A 23,589-nucleotide genomic window follows, 5' to 3' on the forward strand; every position below is an offset into this window, starting at 1 on the left:
AGGTCTTTAGCCCACTAAGCCACAATGGGCACTCCGTGGGCTTAAACTTTTAGATGGTTGTGTTTTGTTCGGTTTGGTTTTTGTCGGGGAGGGGCAGTGGGGTGATAAAGAGAGTGAAGCTGTTCCTTCTGGAGCTGGAAAGCACACAAGTTAGTGGCCACAGGGGCACTCTCATTTTGAGACCATGCCATATCCCATGAAAATCTAGAGAGGGGTTTTCTCGAGTCGGCAGGTCCAGGCTGGTGGGTTAAAGGAAAGAGAGAGGGCACAAAAGATAAGTAATCTCAGAACGTAGGGCTCAGAAGCAAAGAACAGAAAACTCAATGGATACAAAGAAAGAAAGAAATCACTGCACAGTGTGCCAGGGCTGCAGCAGCCCAGACACACCTGGCAGCCTGGGACTCGGAGGGAAGCAGTGTCAGATGCCATGGGAGAAGTGGCACCAAGTACCTGCTCCTGGTGCCCCTGGGGCCCACCTCAAGTGAGGGGGAGAAAGGTCTTTGTGGTTTTGTGGTATGTGTTTCAAAAGTTAAGAATCTAATTTTTATTAAAATGGCAAGATCACTGTGTCAAAAAAAAGAAAAAAAGAAAAAGAAATCAAGTCTCAGAACAGCATGGAAAAGAGCAGAGAAACAGTGGGAAAGATCCCCACCTATTCCTTCTGCAGCAACACACCAAAACAACTATGTCTTTTCATGAGACATACGTAAAAAGGGCCTCTACCTATTATAATATATTTATAACCCTGCTAAAGAGAAGTCTTATGCACTTGAAACAATCATTAGGGAATCCCAAGCAACCTTTAAATGCTAAATATAATCTTGCAATTACAAAAAATAACTGGATAGACATGCCAATTTTATTAGTACAGCTAAACTAGGAAAAACGCAGGTAGAGCTAAACAAAATTGATGCAAAAGAACCAAAAGTGTTGAGAGTATCATGTGTGGAAAAAAGTTTTTAAGTTCCAAAGCACTGCAAACCACGGAAAGGGTAAGTTCTTTTCTTTGCATTTCCACTGACTCTAAAAATAAACCTCTAACATTTTCCAGTCTATAAAAGAAATATAAGCTCTTTATTTTAAAATATTCCAACACTACATAAATGCATCATATAGAAAACCATAACCATCCCCTATGGAGGTAACCAGTGTTAATAGTTGGGTAACAACTGCTTTTTTGACTACTTGAGACAAAGGAATAGGAGAGCTGCTCTGAACCAGTTTATATACTATTTCAGTTTCCCCTTTGAAGCCCTTCCTACTACTCCACTGCTAAGGAGGCAGAAAAGGAAAAATAACACCCAAAACACATGCTGATCCTCCAAAACAGGCAAACCACAAACAAGATTAATCCTTGGAAAAAAGAAAGGGGGAGGGGTGGGACTTGGCAAAACTATTACACTAAGTGGCAGAAACAAATATTACTGGAATTTGAAAAATGGAGTAAAAGTAGGAAAAATGCTAACCTTTCCTTTGTGCTGTCCTCAATAATCAAAAAAGGGGATAGCACTTTTTTCTTGAGAGAAAACTGAAGTAACCTATATAATTATCAATGTTTTTTTAGCTTTTAAAGAATGTTGTAGGAGTTCCCTCATGGCTCAGTGGGTTAAGGATCTAGCATTGCACTGCTGTGGCTTGGGTTTGACCCCTAGCCCAGGAACTTCCATATGCCATAGGCATGGCCGGAAAAAAAAAAAGAAAAAGAAAAAAAAAATGTTGTACAAATTAGGATTTCTGGAGCGCCAGAAGTAAGGAAGTGCTCAAAAAACACACACTAATGAGCAAATGGCAAAGGAACACAAGAGCCAACAAAAAGCTTGCAGCTTCCAGAGCTAAAAAAATGATAATGACAAAATAATGTAATATTAGATTATAACCTAAAGTATAAAATAAATATCCACAAGTCCATACTACTATAAATAAGTGATAAAATAAGTAAATGGGGGAGAACAGACACATTTCCCAAGCAGAATTCCAAATAACTTGTGTAAATACTTTGCCCCCAAGGAGGCGGAGCATAACTGCTGCCACTTTTAGTGTGGGCTGCACACTGACTTCCTTCCAAAAATAACAGTAGGAAAAGCGGGGGAGAAAAAAATAACCTCACGGTGGAGAAACTTGACAAACACTCCCTCAGTCAGGTGATCAATATCACATCAACAGCGATAAGTCACATTGCTAGTGTGTACTTTTACTAAAAAATGCTATGAGAACGGCATTTTACCTCTGTGGTCTTCCTCTGCTAAACCTGTAAGTACAGCCTAATCATGAGGAAAACATCACATAAATCCCAATTGTGGGACAGTCTACAAAACACCTACGCAGTACTCCTCAAAACTGTCAAGCTCATCACAATCAAGGCCCGTCCAGAAACTGTCACAGCCAAGAGGAGTCTCACGACACAACAGCTAAATGTAATGTGGGATCCTGGAAGGGATCCTGTTAGAAAAAGGACAGCAACACAACTTAGAATAGATTTACAAGGAGATCCTGCTGAATAGCATTGAGAACTATGTCCAGACACTCATGTTGCAACAGAACAAAGGGTGGGGAAAAAAATGTAATTGTAACGTATACATGTAAGGATAACTTGATCCCCCTTGCTGTACAGTGGGAAAATAAATTAAAAAAAAGAAATTAAAAAAAAAGAAAAAGGATAGCAAGTGAAAACTAAGGGAATACGAACAAAGTACGAGCTTTGGAGAATGATAATGTATCCATGTTGGTTCATTAACTGTGACAAATTTACAACTAACAGAAGATGTTGGAGTTCCTATTGTGGCTCAACAGTAACGAGTCCAACTAGTATCCATGTGGACTTGGGTTCAATCCCTGGCCTTGCTACCATGAGCCATGGTGTAGGTTGCAGATGTGGCTTGGATCTGGCATTACTGTAGCTGTGGCTTAGGCCAGCTCCGATTAGGCTCCTAGCCTGGGAACATCCATATGCTGCATGTGCAGCCCTAAAAATCCAAAAAAAAAAAAAAAAAAAAAGGAAGATGTTAATGACAGAGAAAGGTAGGTAGAGGGCATGTGGGAACTCCCTGAACTATCACTGCAATTTTTTTTTCTGTAAGTCTAAAACTATTCTAAAAGAAAAGTTCATTTTAAAAGAACTAAAAAGTCGGGAGTTCCCTTTGTGGTATTGTGGAAACAAATCTGACTGGAATCCATAAGGACATAGGTTCGATCCCTGGCCTCGCTCAGTGGGTCAAGGATCCGGTGTTGCTGTGAGCTGTGGTGTAGGTTACAGATGTGGCTCAGATTCCACGTTGCTGTGGCTGTGGCATAGGTTGGGAGCTATAGTTCTGATTCGACCCTGGGAACTTCCATATGCTGTGGATGCAGCCCCAAAAAACAAACAAAAAAACCTAAAAAAAATATCTAAAACGAGGGTAAGAGTATATCATTTTTAGGGCCACACCTGTGGCATATGGAGGTTCCCAGGCCAGGGGTCTAATTGAAGCTACAGCTGCCGGCCTACACCACAGCCACAGCAACACCAGATCCCTGACCCACTGAGCGAGGCCAGGGATCAAACCCACAACCTCATGGTTCCTAGTCGGATTCGTTTCTGCTGTGCCACAACGGGAATTCCCAAGTATATCATTTTCTTATATGGAGAGAATAAATGTCATATCAATTCTTCCTGAATTAATACAAATAATACAATAATACCAATAAAAATGGTATTATTTTTAAATTAGATATAAGCTAATGATATACTTCTGAATTGAATGAATAAACAGCCAATCCTTATTTTTTTCTGTTTTCTTTAACTTTCTTACTTTTTAATCACCCCAAAAGCTTAAGCTTCTTATAGGCTATATAACTGACTTTTTCATTTTTTGATATGTATTTTTTGTCTTTTGTCTTTTTGGAGCCGCACCCATGGCATATGGAGGTTTCCAGGCTAGGGGTCTAATCAGAGCTGTTGCTGCCAACCTACACCACAGTCACAGCAATTCGGGATCCAAGCCGTGTCTGCTACCTACACCATAGCTCACAGCAACACGAGATCCTTAACCCACTGAGAGAGGTCAGGAATCGAACCCACAACCTCATGGTTCCTAGTTGGATTAGTTTCCACTGCGCCATGACGGAAACTCCATTTTTTGACATATATTTTAAAAAATTATCTAGTAGCTTGAGATCCAAACTGGATCTCAAGTCATGATGGCCAAAAGAGCTGAGTGGGGATAAGGGCAGGCAGGCTGTGGAATGGGCTGCCTCTTTGAACACTGACCCTACTACTATGAGCAATGTGACAAGCTAACTTAATCTTTCTGCCTTTAGTTTCCTTACCATAAAAAAAAATAATAATAATAATAGTAACTGCTTCATGGAGTTGTACAGATTTCATGAGATAATGTACATTAAATTCTTAACACACAGAAAGAATTCAAATTGTTAGCTGTTCCCACTGTGGTTCTCAACTCCATGGCTAATGTCAACCATGAATAGGTCAAAAGGATGAACAGAACCTGTGATTAAAGATACTACAGTGAGAGAGAGAGTGTGTGTGTAGGGGTGGGGAAGGACTGGCCAGTGCCTACAGTCTGACACCCTTGCACAAAGTGATGCCCTAAGCTAGCACTTAATTAGAAATCACAGAGTAAGGAACCAAATATTATGATGTCTATATGTCCTTTTTTCTCTCTGAAGATATGCTCGAGTGATAACCAACCAGATAATGTACATTGAAATGGAACTGATAAAACAAAATACTGGAAAGTAATTGAGAATTTGGTACCCATACAATGTTTTCATAACCATGGAACTACACAGCTTTGCAATTTTCACTTTCAAATTCTTATTATGGTAAAAGGGTAACACTGATAAAACACCTTATGTGTATTTTGGGCAGTTATTTTGGTCCATTTGAAGAGGAACTGCTGTTTCCATTTATCTGTCAAGCTTAAACCCAGTAAGACTGCCTATCTATTATCTCTTTCCTAAACAGATGAGAAAATTTTCAAGAGGTTTCCCTGCCATTCATATCATAATATACATAGATCTTTTTCTGGAGAGGGAGATCTATTTTAACTACAAAGCTTCAACTAAGACTAATTTGATAACTTTATGAATACAAGCAATTTCTTGGCATTTATATTGGACAAGACTGAGAAAAATGCTCTACTGATTAAATTAAATGATGTCATGTTGAGTTTGCATGTTTCTTTTTTCACATTAAAGAAATGGTATTTGCTATAATTATTTAACAAAAACCAAAGGCAATTCTAATACTCAAACCCAAGTGAGTATTTCTTCAAATCTTGAAATGCTTATTACAAATGAGCTAGATTCAGGATATCTGCTTTCTGACCAGATTTTTTTTAAACTACAATAAATTATAATTGTAAAATATTAGAACAAGATCTAGTACTGCTGTGAATTACTGTGGATCGGAAGTGAAAAGTCAGCTTAACCCTTTTCCAAAGAGATCAAGAAGCATGAATCCTGCCACTTGAGAGAGCACCAGAGATGCTAAATTACTGAGGTCTGCTCAGTACTAGCAGAGGCCTCTCTCAAGCTGATTCCTGATTCCTTTACTGTTGATGCTTACACCATCCATTCACCTAGTCCTAACAAGGCTGTTGTGAAGAGCACACAGCATGTCCACGTGGCCCTGTACCGTGAGGGCCCACAAGGGAAATCTCTTTGGCTTACATATTAGGAATACAATACTTTCCCTGAACAATTTGTTTCCATTTGATCTCATGAATGATGTGAATCCTACAAATCAATGAATCTTATAACGGAAATAACTTCCTTGGGAGAAACCAGATGTCTTCAAACTTCTCTACTCTCTGGTATCTTTTCCCACTCTCCACCCTACCCCAGCTCATTTGAGAATCACTTTAAGAAAAGAGAAATGGGAGTTTCCATCAGGGCTCAGTGGTTAACGAATCCAACTAGGAACCATGAGGTTGTGGGTTCGATCCCTGGCCTTGCTCAGTGGGTTAAGGATCCAGTGTTGCCACGAGCTGTGGTGTAGGTGGCAGACATGGCTTGGATCCCACGTTGCTGTGGCTCTGGCGTAGGCCGGCAGCTATAGCTCCGATTTGACCCCTGGCCTGGAAGCCTCCGCATGCCGCGGGAACAGCCCTAGAGAAGGCAAAAAGACAAAAAAAAAAAAAAAAGAAAAAGACAAGGGAAATGTTTATAAATGGTTTTGTGGGGTGCTTATGAATGATGTTCAGGCAGATAAAAGGATGAATCCCTGCTCATCAATGATCATGTTTTCATCTTCAAGTTTGTTGACAGAATTTACTGCCAAATTAATAGACCATTTCATGGTGTGAATTTTGTGTACCAACCCCAAACCTCTTACTTTCCCTAAACTTATTTTCCCTTTTTGCTCTTTTCTTATTTTAACTTATTTTAAGTTTATTTCATTTTCTGCACTGTGTACATTATTATAACCGTCTCATATCTCTTATAGAACAAAGTGGAGCAGAAATAATCTATAAATAAATCATCTCCACTTTGGAGGTGGGGTGAATACTTAGAGGAACTACATACCCTTTGTAATACCATCCAGGGAAAAAACCATGTCTAAATGAAACACTGCAATAAAACCTAAGATCTGAATTGATCTTAATTGTATTTGGGAGAAAAATCAGCCTTTACAATAGTGAAAAGTCTGAAATAGAAACTATTTTAAAGGGGAAATAATTGTTATCTTAAAATAAGTATTTTAACACAAAATCAATGATGAATAAAGTGGTTCCACTGTAATAATAATTAGCTAAGAATAATTTATATAGCTTTAAAAGATGTTTAAATGAATGTATTACTCATTCTGGAATTGCTGCTTACCAGACTTAATTTTTTTTTTTTTTTTTTTTTTGTTATTTCTTGGGCCGCTCCCGCGGCATATGGAGGTTCCCAGGCTAGGGGTCGAATCGGAGCTGTAGCTGCCAGCCTATGCCAGAGTCACAGCAACTCAGGATCCAAGCCGCGTCTGCAACCTACACCACAGCTCACGGCAACGCCGGATCGTTAACCCACTGAGCAAGGGCAGGGATCGAACCCTCAACCTCATGGTTCCTAGTCGGATTCGTTAACCACTGCGCCATGACGGGAACTCCCAGACTTAAATATTTTTTAAAATTTTTGGTTATACTGAGTATTATATTTTCACTCTACCAACCACATTCCTGAGAAGCATGTTTTAAAATACTGTCATAGAAGCAAAGTACACATAATAATGATTCACGAAGACAATCTTACCACACCCCAAATAATTACCACATAAACATTATCAGTGACACATCAAGAGAAGAATCAACTTGCCATTAAGGTTTTGCCAGAGAGAAAACAGATATGGGAGCTTGGCAACGCAATGTTGCTAGCAATACTGTTCTAAGATACCGTTTGGCATTATTTGCTCTGGGGCAATGTGACTTCCCTGACTTACTATGTCATGAAAGGTAAATAGTAAGAAAAAGCCCCCAGAACCATTTTTTGTGTTCTTTAGTGAACTCTGGATTGGTACCATCCACTAATGCCTATGTACTTCCTTAACTCACTTGTTACCCTTGACTAGCAAGATGTAACTATTTTGAAAATAAGGAGTCAACACAGACTTTGAAAAACATACGGTTTCCAAAGGAGACAGAATGGGGGGCGGGAGGATGGGCTAGGGGTTTGGGATGGAAATGCTATAAAATTGGGTTGTGATGATCATTGTACAACTATAAAAATAATAAAATTCATTGAGTAATTAAGAAAAATAGGGAGTCAAGATTAGGTCGACTTTCCTGCCCCTGCCATGTAATATCAGCTTATATATTAGAGAACTCTTATCAGCTCTTCCTAAACCCCAATGAAATAGGGTTTAAATGCCGCTACTGGATTAGTTGCCTAAGACTCATAGTCCAAGTTTACGACTTCCATGCATTTTTTTTTTTTTTTAATTTTCAGGCTTATGATTACATACTACCAGTGACTTATTTCGGTGATTATTTCAGATGCCCTAGAGAGAAACATACAATTCCACTGGTTTGATATTCCATACAGATACTTTCAGTCCCAGGTTTTCTCAATTAATATATTCTTTCGGGGCTATTTAACATGGTTTTGAAAAAATTATACTCTAGGTAACTTAGTCTGCTTGACAACATAACTGTTGGTGATGGAAACCTGACAAACTTCTATTTTGAAAGTGGAAGAAGTATATTATTCTTAGGACCAGGTTTCAGTACCTTAAAATGAGTTTCCTATATTTAGTTTAAAAAAATAGACTCCTAATCTAGGAATCATTTAGACTTCTAATAATTTTTAGTATTTGACTCCTAAAATTGCTGGTTTTTGTAAAAGAGTACACGTGCACTTCTGAGAAACTGTTTTTATGTAACAGTGGTGCTCAAAATGTGGTCCCCAAACCAGCAGCATCAGCAGGAACTTTTTAGAAATGTAAATTCTCGGCCCCACCCCAGACCTTCTGAATCAGGAACTCTGGGTGTAGGGCCAGAAATCCTGTTTTAGCAAGCCCTCCAGGTGACGCTGATGAACATTAAAATTTGAGAATCAATATTCTAAAATACAGGAGAAATAGAAATGGTTTAAGTTTAATAATTTTACACTTTATCTTTTAAAATATGTGGTTTTTTTGTTTTGTTTTGTTTTGTTTTTTTTAAGAAACTAAGTACTTATATATAATTGTGTAGAGTAAAAAGTGAAGTCCTTTTCTGGATTAGAATTTAACCCAGAAGTAATTGTATTAATGGTACTAATAATTGTTTCTGTAATCCCTAGCCTTAAAAACACTGAAAAACCACTTTTTAAAATCCATTGGGGAGTTCCCATTGTGGCTCAGCATTAACAAACCTGACTAGTACCCATGAAGACTCGGGTAAGTTGCCATGAGCTGTGGTGCAGGTTGCAGACGCAGCTTGTTCCCGAGTGGCTGTGGCTGTGGTATAGGCTGGCAGCTACAGCGCTGATTGGACCCCTAGCGTGGGAACTTCCATATGCCACGGGTGCAGCCCTAAAAAGCAAATAACTAAGTAACTAACTATATAAATAATAGAATCCATTAGAAAGAAACTATTAACTAGTTAATCTCTACTCACTTATTTCCAATCACTGGTAATCAGCAATGTTTATGAAAGTAAACTGGGAAAAATGACAAGCTTTTGATTCTAGATTTTAATACAGGAAAAAAATTACTCAAATATCTCAGAGCAGACATGAGGGCAGCCTTCTTTAAAGGCAATAAAAGCAGCATTACCCCCAAAATTTGAGACGCCAGGAATAAGACCTTCTACCTCTAAAGCCAACCCTCAAGAGCTAGTCTTTAAGCAGGAGAAACTATTATATGGAGAATATTAAAAGTGAAAGAGGTAAAATAAAAATTTCGCTACAATACTTAATCTCACATTTGCCATTGCAAATATAGGCAGGAGTTTCCTGTAACATTATTGAAACATAATTTCAAGCACAGTTGGTGTCCAACTCCAAACATTTCTATAGTTGGAGCCAAAAAAAAAAAAAAAGATGCCCAGGATTATATACACATATAAACAGTGAACAGTTTATTTTACCTTAGACTCTTATGGTACTGAAACATTAACAAAAGGTTATGTAAATCAACAGCAAGAAATAAAATAACTTGGGTGGCAGAAAAAAATGAGAACTCACTGCCAAGTAAAAGCTACTGACAAATGACTTTTAATGGCTAACACCCTTCCCTCCATTTTTCTCACTGTAGTAAAACCAACTAAGAGATGGCAATCAAAACAAATTCTGCAGTGTTTCTTCCAAACTACTTTCTACTGAATGCCCCAAGCATGCTGTAAGAATGAAAGCATTCAGTGCTGATGTCTGCCCATAATTCTTTTAAATTACATTATAAATTTTCTTTCTGCAAAAGCCATTTTAACCAATTCTCAGTTATCTACAAAAACAGGGAACAGCATTTTGAACAGCAAGCAAGATTAACTAAAATGATGTACTTTTCCCCCTATACACCCTCTACTAGAAGAGCTTATGAACAATTGAAAACCCCAAATGAAAGCTGCAAAAGGACTGAATCATGGGTAGGCGTGTGGGGAGGATGGGAGGTGGTGGGTGGTGAGTGGGTAACAAGAGAGAAAATGTAGGATAAGAAGCTTTCTGTCTTTTTTTTTTTTTTTTTTAAGTCCTTTTGTCTTTTTAGGGCCACACCTGCGGCATATGGAGGTTCCCAGGCCAGGGGTTGAATTGGAGCTGCAGCCACTGGCCTACACCAGCAACACCAGATCTGAGCTGTGGCTGCGACCTACAACACAGCTCACAGCAAGGCCAGGGATCGAACCCGTGTTCTCATGGATGCTAGTTGGGTTTGTTAACTGCTGAGCCATGACGGGAACTCCAGAAGCTTTCTACTTTACATCCTTTTGTTTTCAGGGTGAGAGCTTAGTATGCCATTCCTGTTCCTTCAAAGCAATCCCGCATTGCTAGTTATTAGTGATGACTTGATGGCGCAAAAGAAAAATCCATCTGAAAATGAAAGTTGTGAAAGTATGTGTGAAGTATGAGTTACGGAGACTTCATAATTTCTACTTGATCATTCTAGGGAAAATGATCAATAAAAGCATGAGTTCTTCCCACATAAATCTACAGTGAAGGAAACTGATACTGAAAAAAACAATCTAGGCAAAGACAGTTTGCACTGACATGTTGAAATTCATTTCTGGCTCCTGGACTTGACCATTACAAAAAGCAAGACATCACCCACTTCACTGTGGTGGTCAACCCTTCCCAGCACCTTGTAGGACTACCCCATCTATCCTGTTGAACTCAGGTTTAGCTATGTAACTTGTAGCAGCTGGTATCATATCTGAGCAGAAGCTTGGAGTCAGTGTGAACTTCACCACTTTCCCTTTGCCTTCTGCCACAGTGACTGGAATTATTTCAAAAAGTTTTTCTGGGTCCTGGAATGAGAATGATGACGACACAGACTAAAATGGACATAAAGCATGAAAAATAATTGGTTTTAAGCCAATGAAATTCTGAGTTTATTACTGCAGCATTACCTACCTAGCCTGACTAATAAAGTTATTTTTCATTTTCTCTGTACTATTGGTATACTTCTTATTTAGTTACTCTACTAAATAATAATTTACTAAATGAAGTTAGCCATTTATTTAGAGACTCAGGTTTAGGTTCTAAGCATCAAAAAGTTTCTTTGAAAAGAATCAAAGTGAAAAAAACTATAAGAGCAGATGGTCTGCTCTTTAAATTAGGAGTGAATATATCATAAAAAACTACCATGCTTTTATTTCTACAAAGTTAAGACCATGTACAACTAAATGCACTCACAGAGTTGCATTTTTAAAATCTACTTTTTATTTTAAATTCATTGGACTATGTGCCAGGCACTGCAATGGTAATTTTTAAGGATTAGTTCATTTAATCATCACATAGGAACCAGGAGGTTAAGTAACTTAGCCTAGGTCACAGAGCTACTACATGAAGTAGGCTGCCAAGAGTAAAGCTCAAGAAGTCTTTCAGTTAACCATGGAAAGCAGACAAGTCATTTCTTATCATATGAATTACCATATCCATGTGTTCATTCTTTCATTCATTCGCTAAGTATCTACTGAGCACTTATTATGTTCAAGGCCATTTTCTCAGTGCTGAGGATATAACAGCAAAGCAAGGAACACAAGATCTGCAGTCTTAGGGCGGTTACATTCTAATGGAGGACATTAATAAACAGAAAAATGTATAGGGAACTCTAGATATTAAGTGCTATGCAGGAATTAAATCAGTTATCTATTACTGGGTAAACCGTCTCTTATTTTCTCACAGTTCTATGTGTTGGCAATTTGGGTTGGGATCTGCTGGACATTATTCTATTCCACATGGTATAGGCTAGGCTCAGTCACATGCTTACAATTAGCTGGCAAGTTGCCTGGACGTGCTCGGCCCCAGATGACTTTACTCACACGTGTGGAGCCTTAGTTGGGATGGCTGAGTACACTTTATCTTTCTCCATAAGGCATCTCATCCTCAAGGAGACTAACCTGAGCTTTTTCATAAGATGAAGTTCCTAGACAGTGACAGCATAGCTGCATGGCCTGTGGAGCCCTTGCTTGGAAGTCCCACAATGTCACTTCTGCCACATTCACAGGGCAAGTCATAAGGAATCCTCAGATTCAAGAGACGGGGAAACAGATTTCATCTTCTGAGGAGAGAAACTGCAAAGAAGCTGTGGCCATTTTGAATCCACCACAGAAACAAATAAGGTTGACGTAACTGAAATACAGGCAGAGGCTGAATGAGCAGAGTAGAGTTACTTACATTAGAAGAATCAGGGAAGATCTCTGAGGTGCTGATAATGATCCAGTCATTTGAAGAAGGGAGAACATTAAAGGCTGAAGGAATATCAAGTACAAAGATCTTAAGACAAGCACAAGTGTGGGTACATTGTGTTTCCTGAGGAACAGGAAACATTCTAGTGAGTCTATAATTCAGTGAAAGGCAAAGGGAAAAAAACTAGGGAGGAGGCTGAAAACTGAGTAAAGATTAGACAAAGGTACTACAACCCATGATAAGGAAATTGATTTTACTCCAAGTACTATGTAAAGTCAGTGAGGCAGGGATGAAAAAGCAAGGAGCCCACTTAGGAGGTTAGCTGAGAAATGATAATAATGGAGAGAAAAAAGAAGTGATTGGATTACAGAATATATTTGGGAATTATGACCATTAAAACCTGTCAGTCTCCTGGAGGTGGGGCCAGTGAAAAAGGGTAGCTGAAGCTAAACTATGATCCTTGGTTTGGGGCTTGAACAATTAGGAGGATGCAAATTACTCACTCAAGCTTAGAAAAATGGATGCAGTTAATTTCTACCTTATTATTTATGCAATGCTTTTACTCAGAAGTATTTGTAAGAGCCAACATAATATGTTGTTGGGGGAATGCCAGCTGCTCCAAAAACAGAGCTTATTAAATTAAAAGAAAAGGAGTTCTCTCCATGGCTCAGTTGTTAATGAACCCGACAAGGATCCATGAGGATGCGGGTTCGATCCCTCAGGGGGTTAAGGATCCCAGTGTTGCAGTGAGCTGTGGTGTAGGTTGCAGCCTCGGCTCGGATCCTGTGTTGCTGCTCGGATCCTGTGTTGCTGCGGTTGTGGTGTAGACCAGCAGCTGTAGCTCTGATTCCACCCCTAGCCTGGGAACCTCCATATGGCGCAGGTGTGCTCCCCCCCAAAAAAAGCAAATAATAATAATAATAATAATAATTAAAAGAAATCGAATTCAAGAAAATCCAAAACACTTTATCTGCAGCAGGTAATGAGAAAGAGATGTTAATCGAAGTGCCACATTAGGGCTGACTGAAGTGCTATACAAGAGTTCAAACCTGACATTTTTTAATCTATCATTATTTCTCCCAAATTACAACATATTCTGGAGAATTCAATGTTACGAAACCATTCTGTAACTTATTTTTATTTGAAGAAAAAATGTATCCCATGTATTTGGGTAAACATTATTCTTCAATCTGACATTCCAAGTACATTTTTAAGAAAAGAGTCATACACAAACATAAGAATCACTGTTAACAGCCAAAAGGATGCAAAATATACTATGAACTTATTGTTTAGATAACCATTAGCTTAATCAGTTCTAGCATTCGCAGATTGGCCTACAGACATATTCTCACATCTTAAAACAGTATCTGGGAGTTCCCGTGGTGGCTCAGTGGTTAACGAATCTGACTAGGAACCATGAGGTTGTTTGTGGGTTCGATCCCTGCACTTGCTCAGTGGGTTAAGGATCCGGCATTGCCGTGAGCTGTGGTGTAGGTTGCAGACATGGCTCGGATCCTGCGTTGCTGTGGCTCTGGCGTAGGCCGGCAGCTGCAGCTCCGATTCAACCCCTAGCCTGGGAACCTCCATATGCCACTGGAGCAGCCCAAGAAAAATGGCAAAAAGACAAACAAAACAAAACAAAACAAAAAAAACAGTATCTGGTGTGGAATGGTCACTCCATAAACAGTAAATGATTCTACACTGTAATTCCCGCTAAGATGCTCTAACTGTCCTTCTCAGGATGGAGGCTTTATAATTAATTTACCAGTCACTCAGAACACTTCCCTCTTCTTAAAAATTAATACAAATCCAAACCTTTCTTCTTTGAAAATTTGCTACCAAATAGATGTAGGTATGTGTACGTATATACTCAAAACATATTTAAAAATTACAACTCAACAATAAAAAGACAAGTAACCCTATAAAAAAATGAGCAAAGGATTTTAAGAGACATTTCTCCAAAGAAGGTATACAAATGGCCAATAAGCACATAAAAAGATGTTCACATCATGTGTCATTAAGAAATGCAAATCAAAACTACAATGACATACCTTCTGTTTCAAGTCCACTAGGATGGCTATAATTTAAAAAGACCGATAATAAGTGTTATCGAGGATGTGGAGAAATTGTAACTCTTATATACTGCTGATAGGAATATAAAATGGTGGAGCTGCTTTGGAAGTTTGGCACATCCTTAAATAGGTTAAATAGACAGTTACCACATGATTTGGAAATTCCACTGCTAGGTATATACCCATGAAAACTGAACACCTGTTCACACAAACTTGTCCATGAAGTGGTCACAGTAGCATTATTAATAGCCAAAATGTAGAAATAATCTAAATCTCCATGAACTAATGAAGAGAAAATTAAAATGTGGCATATCCATACAAGGGAACATTATTCATCCACAAAAAGTAATGAAATACTGATTCATGCTACAATATGGATGAAATCTGGAAACATGCTAAGCAAAAAAATATGTCTAGAATAGGCAAATCCATGAAGACAGGAAATAGATTAGTGGTTAAAGGGGAGGAAGGAACTGGGGGTGACCACTAATGGGTATGGGGTTACCCTGAGGGAACTAAAAATGTTCTGGAATTAGAGAGCGGTAATGGTTGCAAAACTCCATCAGTATGTAGTTGTCCCTCAGTATCCAATAGGGCTTGGTTCCAGAATCCCTGGCAAATACCAAAACCCATGGATGTTCTAGTCCCTTACATAAAAATGGCATGGGACCGTCGGTCCTTTGTATCTGAAGATGTGGAACGAATGGACCACTGAACTTCATACTTTAAAAGGCTAACTATTATGGTTTATGAATTATAACCTTAATGAAAGAAAAAGAAAACTAATGTAGATACTAATTTAGATGTAAATCTAATGTAGATAACGGATATTACTTGATCAAACCCTAAATCATGCCAAAAATGAAACCTATAGTTGAGGAGTTTACAATCTTCAGCTTCATTCAGCATATTCTATATTATTATTAAGACACCAAAAGGGAGTTCCCACTGTGGCTCAGTGAGATAAGAACCTGACTAGTATCCATGAGGATGTGGGTTCAATCCCTGGCCTCGCTCAGTGGGTTAAGGATCCGGTGTTGCTGTGAGCTGCAGTGTAGCCTTGGATGTGGCTTGGATCTGGTGATGCTGTGGCTGTGGTGTAGGCTGGAAGCTGCACCTCTGATTTGACCCCTACCCTGGGAACTTCCACATGCCACGGATGTGGCCCTAAAAAGACAAAAAGAAAAAAAAAAAAAAAAAAAAAAAAAGACACCAGAAACCCCAAGGTGAACCACTGATTTAGCAATAACTTCTAGGCAAAAAAAAAAAAAAAAAAAAGGCTTTCTTTTTAGTAACCGACAAAATCATATATTAATCATACAATTCCATACTGTATTTTTAAGAATCAAAAGTAACACTTAAATAGAAATCTTCACCTGAGTTTAGGCTCTTCTGAATCATGGGTGGCCAGAGTAGCTCTATAACATGTAACATACTACTCTCCTGAGAACCTGCTTTCATCTTCTTTTTTTTCCCCCACGCCCTCAGCATGTGGAAGTTCCTGGGTGAGGGATCAAACCCTCACCACGGCAGTGACCTGAGCCATAGCAGTGAGAATGCCGCATCCTTAACTGCTAGGCCACCAGGGAACTCCTCATCTTTACTTTTGGATCGCTTTTAGGACTAACAGCAAAGACAGACCAAAGAATACTGGGGGATTATCTGCCTTTCTGAATTATGCCATTCTGTAACTTAATTAACTTGAATGTTATAAGAAACTTTTTGCAAACAGAAGTTTGCAGCCTGTATAACAGTTTTCAAAATGCAAAAATTAATTGTAATAATCTCTCCTTGCTTTAAAATCCTGTACCTTACTCCGAGAAATGTGTCAATCACCATCACCTTTACTACATTGTTAGAATACTCTCAGCAAATATTTCAAGTTTAGATTAAGGTTAACATTAAACAGTGTGTGGGCATGGAAATACAACTAACTCACCTGACATCATAAGTGGATGAACAGACAAATGCTGTGTACAACTAAATCTGCACATACCCAGGCAACAACGACCACCAATCAAGTCTCAACTCTACATGGTGGCTAGCAAGTTCCTACTGACATCAACTATAAGACACACTCTGGCTTCAGAAGAAAACTCAAATATAAAAAGATGCATATGAAAAGTGAAAAAAATAAATTCACAATCAGAACTTATTTTTACTTTTTATTGTTTTTTAATTAAAAAAAATTTTTTTTAATTTTTGCTTTTCAGGGCCACACCAGCGGCATATGGAGGTTCCCAAGCTAGGGGCTGAATCAGTGCTACAGCTGCTGGCCTACACCACAGCCACAGCAATGCAGGATCCAAGCCGTGTCTGTGATCTACATCACAGCTCACAGCAACGTGAGATCCATAACCCACTGAGCGAAGACAGGGATCGAACCCGCAACCTCATGGTTCCTAGATGGATTTGTTTCCGCTGTACTACAATAGGAACTCCTAGAACTTATTTTTAGCTCCTTAATTTCCATCACCCCTAAGCTGCAGACTCTGAGATCAAGACATGTGATCAAAGTGCTACTCCCTAAATAATGAATGTAAAATGGTCTTTTCTAATTTATGAACTTACACAGAACAATGCTAGATGTATAATTAACCATTAACGGAAAAGAACCAAGAAGAATTTGGAACATGTTATAGAGAGAGTTCATGGGAAGAATATAAACAATCTGTACATTATTCCACAGAAAAAGCCTGGAAACTTCTTTACACAAAGATGAAAAATTCAAGGTTCAGAGAACTAGGTTTCCTAATCTTTCCTTCATGCACACTTATAAGCAACTCTATTAAGAGAGAGAAAAAGAAAGAGGACAAATAAGATGGTCAAGAATTATTTTCTTGGAGTTTCTGTTATGGCTCAGTGGTTAACGAACCCGACTAGCATGCATGAGGATGCAGGTTCATTCTCTGGCCTCGCTCAGTGGGTTAAGGATCCGGCGTTGCCGTGAGCTGTGGTGTAGGTCGCAGCCACGGCTCGGATCTGGTGTTGCTGTGGCTCTGGTGTAGGCCGGCAGCTACAGCTCCGATTAGACCCCTAGCCTGGGAACCTCCACATGCCTCTGGTGCGACCCTAAAAGACAAAAATAAAATAAAATGAAATAAAATAAATAAAAGAATTATTTTCTTTTCTGGGCTATTAAATTTTGTTTACAAATTTTAAAAATGTTTGATCTAAAAAATTGGGGTAAAAACTGTCCAGCTCTTTTCACTTAGGAGATTCATGGCACAAATGTAACTAGTTGAAGCAATCATGTAATAAGCAACCTGGAAGAAATGCGTTCTACTTGGGCACTTTTATACACTGTTGGTGGGAGTATAAATGGCTACAATCATTTCCAAAAGCAATCTGGCAATAAGTAGTGAAACTTTTAAAAATATCCATACCCTTTGACTCAAGAGTTCTATTTCTGGGTATCTATTCCCTAGACATCATCTGAAACATGCACCAAGATCTTCTTCCGAGCATTATGTACCATGGCGAAAAATGAGAAACAATCTAATAGGCCCACCAACAGGGAAATGATTAAAAAATTGTGGTGTGTTCAAAAAATACCGTTATTTTAAAATATCTACCAAGAATGCCTTTTTACTTTTTTCCTTTCCTGATGGTGATTTTTTTAATTTTAAAGTAATATATACTCAATGTGAAAGAAAAATTTTTAAATTTTATGTATGCTTCAAAGGTCCTCCCATCTCAAATATTTTAAAAAGAATATGATTTTTCCTACTCCTTTGATAATTTCACTTTTATTGAGAGCTCTCAACAACTAAATTAAAATAGAAATATATAATTATTTATACCATTGTAGCTCAAAACATAGAAAAATACTAGGAAGTAAAACATTGACAGTGATTATTGCCGAATGTTAACATTTTATATTATTTTCTTTTCTGTAATTTTCAAATTTTCTACAATAATCATGCATTACTTTTATAATCATAAGAAAACAACATTTCTTAAAATCATTTTTAAAATTTTACTTAAGTTTGTGATGGCATGGATGGTTTCAATTCTCTTTTTTTTTTTTTTTTTTTCTTTTCAGGGCTGCACCAGCGGCATGTGGAAGTTCCCAGGCTAGGGGTCAAATAGGAACTGCAGCTGCCAGCCTACACCACAGCCACAGCAACATTGGATCCAAGCCATGTCTGCAACCTACACTACAGCTCATTGCAATGCTGGGTCCTTAACCCACTGAGGGAGGCCAGGGATCAAACCGGCATATCATGGATACTAGTCAGGTTCTTAACCTGTTAAGCCACAATGGGAACTCTATTTCTCAATCAAGTATTATTTGAGTACCTGACCTAGAGTCTAACACTAATATTTAGTCTAATACTAAGGCAGAGATTTGTATTTTAACTCCATTGACATGGATGACATGACAGGAGAAAATCTGAAATTGCTAAATAGGGGTTGGCTGCAAGCAAGAATTGTGGTTCCACTTGGAAAGTTAACTTTTTTATAATGATTTTTATTTTTTCCATTAGAGCTGGTTTACAGTGATCTGTCAATTTTCTACTGTACCACAAGGTGACCCAGTCACACATACATGTATACATTCTTTTTTCTCACATTACCATGCTCCATTATAAGTGACTAGATATAGTTTCCAGTGTTATACAGCAGGATGGAAAGTTAATCTGAATAGCAATCATAGCAATAGTTACACCTATTAAGTACTTGGTATATGCCAAGTATTCTCCTTAACTCTTTAAGAGATAGGTACTGTTTTACAGATTGGGAAACTAAGGCATAGAGACATTAAGTAACTTGCTCAAACTATGAAAGCAATTAAAAGTGGCAAACTGAATGTCAAGAGTCTGGCTCCAGAATCCCCATTCTTAACTTTTAAACTAGAATGCTACTTTAAAGCTATTTAAAACACTATGAAATACTATTCAGGTGGCACCTCTAAGATGAGTCTCCGAGGTTAGGTTTCCCAAATATAATACCAGGGCACTGCCACAAGATAATAGTGCTCTGAAGAGCTGGGTAATAACAATTACCTGTCATATCAACTGTTGCTAATGTTAATTTAAAAAAAAATTTTTTTGGCCACACCCACAGCATGTGGAAGTTACTGGGCCAGGGATCGAACCCATGCTGAAGTTGGGACCTTCACCACACCTGCAGCAACAACAGACCCTTAATCCACTGCACCACAAGGGAACTTCCTAAATTATTTTAAAAGCTAAAAGTAGTGGCAGATGACTATGATTACCATAGCCCACCATTTGTTCTCTGCTTCTCTGTTTGCCAAAATCTGCTAGAATCTTTTAAAATGTATGACGTTATAACTGCTTTCGAAGGACTTGCTGTACAAAACTGACCTTAATTTTCTAGCCTCTAAAATTGGGATTAAAATAATTGCTCACTAGCATTATAAAAAATCATGGTATTCCTATTAGAAACTACCAGGACACAGAAATTAATAGAACAAAAAATTATTTTACAAAAAAAAAAAGAATTTCTTAGGTTAATTTATGTAACATGGTATGTTTGGAAAAACACAAATGTGAGTAATGAGTGACTGATCTCTCTTAATAGCACATGTTGAAAAATTTCAAATGGAGGGGTGAGATCCACAGGGACAAGATAGAGTACCTCTAAAGAGGAGAGATATAGCAGAAGGTTAGCTAAAGGTTACCCAAAAAGGACTACACTGGACCTTTGTTACTAGACTTTTTAATCTCTCACTCTTGCCCAGCCTGTAAGAGCCACTTACATGCCAAAGATGAAAACAGTGAATTTTAGATGACTGGCTGGCCACTGTGGCACCTCTGGGAACTTAATTTTAGAGGAAAAGAAAATGGGGGAGCTAAGAGACCCAAGGAAGATCACAAATGGGTACAGTACATATTTCTAGAGATGCAGAATAACAAAATAAAATTTGTACTTACAACTTGTGATTCACGAGCTTTAGGAAACATCTTGGCAACATTGAGCCCATCAATGACAATATCAAAAGGAGGACAGTATTTTACGAAGTTCTGAAATCTCTTAAGTTCCTAAAAAAGAAAAGTCAGATAAAAATATTAATATGAACCTAGTAAGGTCTTTATTATAAACACACTGATATGACTTTTACTATTGTTCTGTTAAATCAAAATATTCACCATTTAAATACACACGCACACACACAGATGCTCTGTGATGGAGTTCCCGTCGTGGCGCCGTGGTTAAAGAATCCAACTAGGAACCATGAGGTTGCGGGTTCGATCCCTGGCCTTGCTCAGTGGGTTAAGGATCCAGCGTTGCCGTGAGCTGTGGTGAAGGTCGCAGACGCGGCTCAGATCCCGAGTTGCTGTGGCTGTGGTGTAGGCCAGTGGCTACAGCTCCGATTAGACTCCTAGCATGGGAACGTCCATGTGCCATGGGTGCGGCCCTAGAAAAGACAAAAAATTTTAAAAAAAGATGCTCTGTGAAATGAAATCTGAAATGATCAGACTAATAGATACAACTGCATGTATTTAACTGATACATCTTACAATCTCTGAATGCTTTATACTTCACAAAATATTTCACATGGTATTTCATTTGATCTATAATCAGTTACCTAGTCCACTAAATTGACACACATGGTAGTCATGATGAGAATAAAATATCAAAATCTTTATGTCCTGTTTTGTAAGCCAAGGAGGAGTGAATCTCATAAATGCCAGTCCACCAGCGCACCTGCACTGAGAAAACAAAGCTCTATAATCTGTAGCTCCTCCTTTGTCATCAAAACTTTGCTGGAGTTTTCACTGTGGCCCAGCAGGTGAGGGATCCAGCGGTGGTGTCTCTGTGGCGGCATGAGTTGGATCCCCAGCCCAGCATAGTGGGTAAGGGTCTGGCATTGCTGCAGCTGTGGCAGAGATTACATCTGTGGCTTGAATTCAATTCCTGGCCCGGGAACTTCCATGTGCCATAGGTGTGGCCAAAAAAAGGAAAAAAAAAAAGAGGGTTTGTTTACTTATGACTATTTGGAAGGGCTGAACATTCATTCATTCATTCATTCATTCATTCAACAAACATTTGTTGAGGACCTGCTACATACCCAGCAGTTACCAAAGATAAAACCCAATTTAATGGGTTTGCATTTTAATGGGAGACACAAAATAAACAAAATAAGTTAATATATTAAATGTCAAATGTAATGAGTGCTTATAAAGGTAAGAAGAGGAGAGGAAGTTCCACTTCTGGTGGAACTACCATATAATACAGTATTTTCTCTATTAAAAATAACTATTTGAAGGTATGAAAGAATGACCAAAAGCAGGTAGAAACTAGAGGGAACGCAACATTTGAAAGAAGGTTTGGTGGTTTTAAAACATGTCTGAAAATTCTTTGACACTCTTCTCCTCTCAAAAGGTGGAGTCTAATTCTCTCCACTTGAATAGAGGCGGTTCTTGTGACTGTCTCAGAAGATGAATGTGGCAAAAGTGACACTATGTGATTTCTGCAGCTAGGTAATAAAAGGCAATAAACATCTATCTGGCTCTCCCTCTTAGGATGTTTGCTCTTGAAACCCAACCATCATTAAAAAGCCCAGGCATAGGTCAGGTATAGGTATTCTACTTGACAGTCCAGTTGAGTCCCAGCCAAAAGCCAACATCAACCGTCAGATCTATGGGAGAAAGATTTCAAGATGACTGCAGCCTTCATTTGATTACAACAGTAGAAGAGTCAAGCAAGAACCATACAACTGAGTCTAGTCAAACCCTAGAACCATTAGGTATAATAATAGTAATAGGTGACTGTCTCTGCTTAAGGCCACAACATTTGATAGATAACATGTCATCTATATATGGATAACCAGAAAAGAAGTGAACTGCACCAGGAGCAATGTACCTATATTTAGCTTTTTGCTAGAGGGCACTCTCTAGTCAGCAGGGCGGGCAGGGGCAGCTGAAAATCAAGCAGAAAGCTACAGAAATCGGAAGACAAAAGGTGGGGCTGCCAGCCAGGCTGGAAAGTGAGAGAAGGGATGCTAGAAAAGAAGGAAGTGCAAAAGTCTGTGTGTAAATCTGCTCCAATCCTTGGCTAATTCTTGATCTGTACATGTACAGAGGAGACTTTAAAGCCCTGAGCAAAGATTTACTATCCACTGCAAAAGTAGCAGACTCTGGAGTCTGAGTCTAACCAAGTTAGACTGGCCCAGGAACTCCATATGCCTCAGCATTGGCTAACAAAGAAAAAAAAAAAAGAATGCAGTGAAATCTTTTTTTTTTTTTTAATTTGATTAACCCAAAAGAACATGACAATAGGAACAGAGGGACCAAAAATTTGGGGGATGAATATAAAACAAGTAACAAAATAAAGTATTTAAATTCATCTCCATCAAAATGTTGCTTATAGGAGTTCTCTTGTGGTGCAGCAGATTGGGGATCCAGCACTGTCACTGCAGTGGCTCAGGTCACTGCTGTGGCACAGGTTCAATCCTTGGCCTAGGATATTCCACAGTTGGTGGCAGGTGCAACTAAAAAAAAATGCTGTTTATAAGAGACGTATTTTGTTTTTACCTTCCAATTTTATGGTGATATAATTGACATACAGCATTGTATAAGTTTAAGGTGTACAGCATAATGATTTGACTTACATACATCATGGAATGATTACCACAATAAATTTAGTGAACATTCATCAACTCAATAGACACAAAATATTTTTAGAAAGAAAAAAATTCTTGGGGTGATACAGCAGGTTAAGGATCCCCTGTAGTCTCTGCAGTGGTTCTGGCTGATGCTATGGCATAGGTCATAGCTGCAGTTCAGATTAGATCCCTGGCCCAGGAACTTCCATGTGGCAAAGGTGCAGCCAAAAAAAAAAAAAAGGGAAGAAAAAAGAAAAAGAAAAAAAAATTTTTTTCTTGTTATGAGAACTTTTAGGGTTTACTCTCTTAACAACTTTTATATACAATATACAGAAATGTTGATTATATTTATCACGTTATACATTATATCCCTAGTACTTAATTATCTAAATAACTGGAAGTTTGTGCCTTTGGACTAACTTTATCCAATTTGCCCCTCTCCCACCCACTGCCTCTGATAACCACAAATCTGATCTCTTCTTTTGTGAGCTTGCTTGGTTTTTTTGCTTGCTGGTTTTTTGTTTTGTTATTTTTTTCCCCTTGGGTGTGTGTGTGGGGGGGACACCTACCACATATGGAAGTTCCCAGGCTAGGGGTCAAATCATAGCTGCAGTTGCCAGCCACAGCCACAGC

At 38.5% G+C, this 23,589-nt stretch overlaps 1 protein-coding gene across 2 annotated transcripts in view; it reads right to left on the reverse strand.

The window, feature by feature from the left end:
- KIAA0391 (KIAA0391 ortholog) overlaps nucleotides 1-23,589 on the reverse strand; it is a 142,759-nt gene that overhangs the window by 67,304 nt on the left and 51,866 nt on the right. For both annotated transcript variants that reach the window (XM_021099168.1, XM_021099167.1), the window contains one exon: nucleotides 20,282-20,389. In XM_021099168.1, coding sequence (XP_020954827.1) covers nucleotides 20,282-20,389 — 108 coding nt within the window. The remainder of the gene's footprint in view (nucleotides 1-20,281; nucleotides 20,390-23,589) is intronic.

The sequence above is a fragment of the Sus scrofa genome, chromosome 7 (genome assembly GCF_000003025.6).
Source record: "Sus scrofa isolate TJ Tabasco breed Duroc chromosome 7, Sscrofa11.1, whole genome shotgun sequence".
Taxonomy (NCBI): Eukaryota; Metazoa; Chordata; class Mammalia; order Artiodactyla; family Suidae; genus Sus; species Sus scrofa.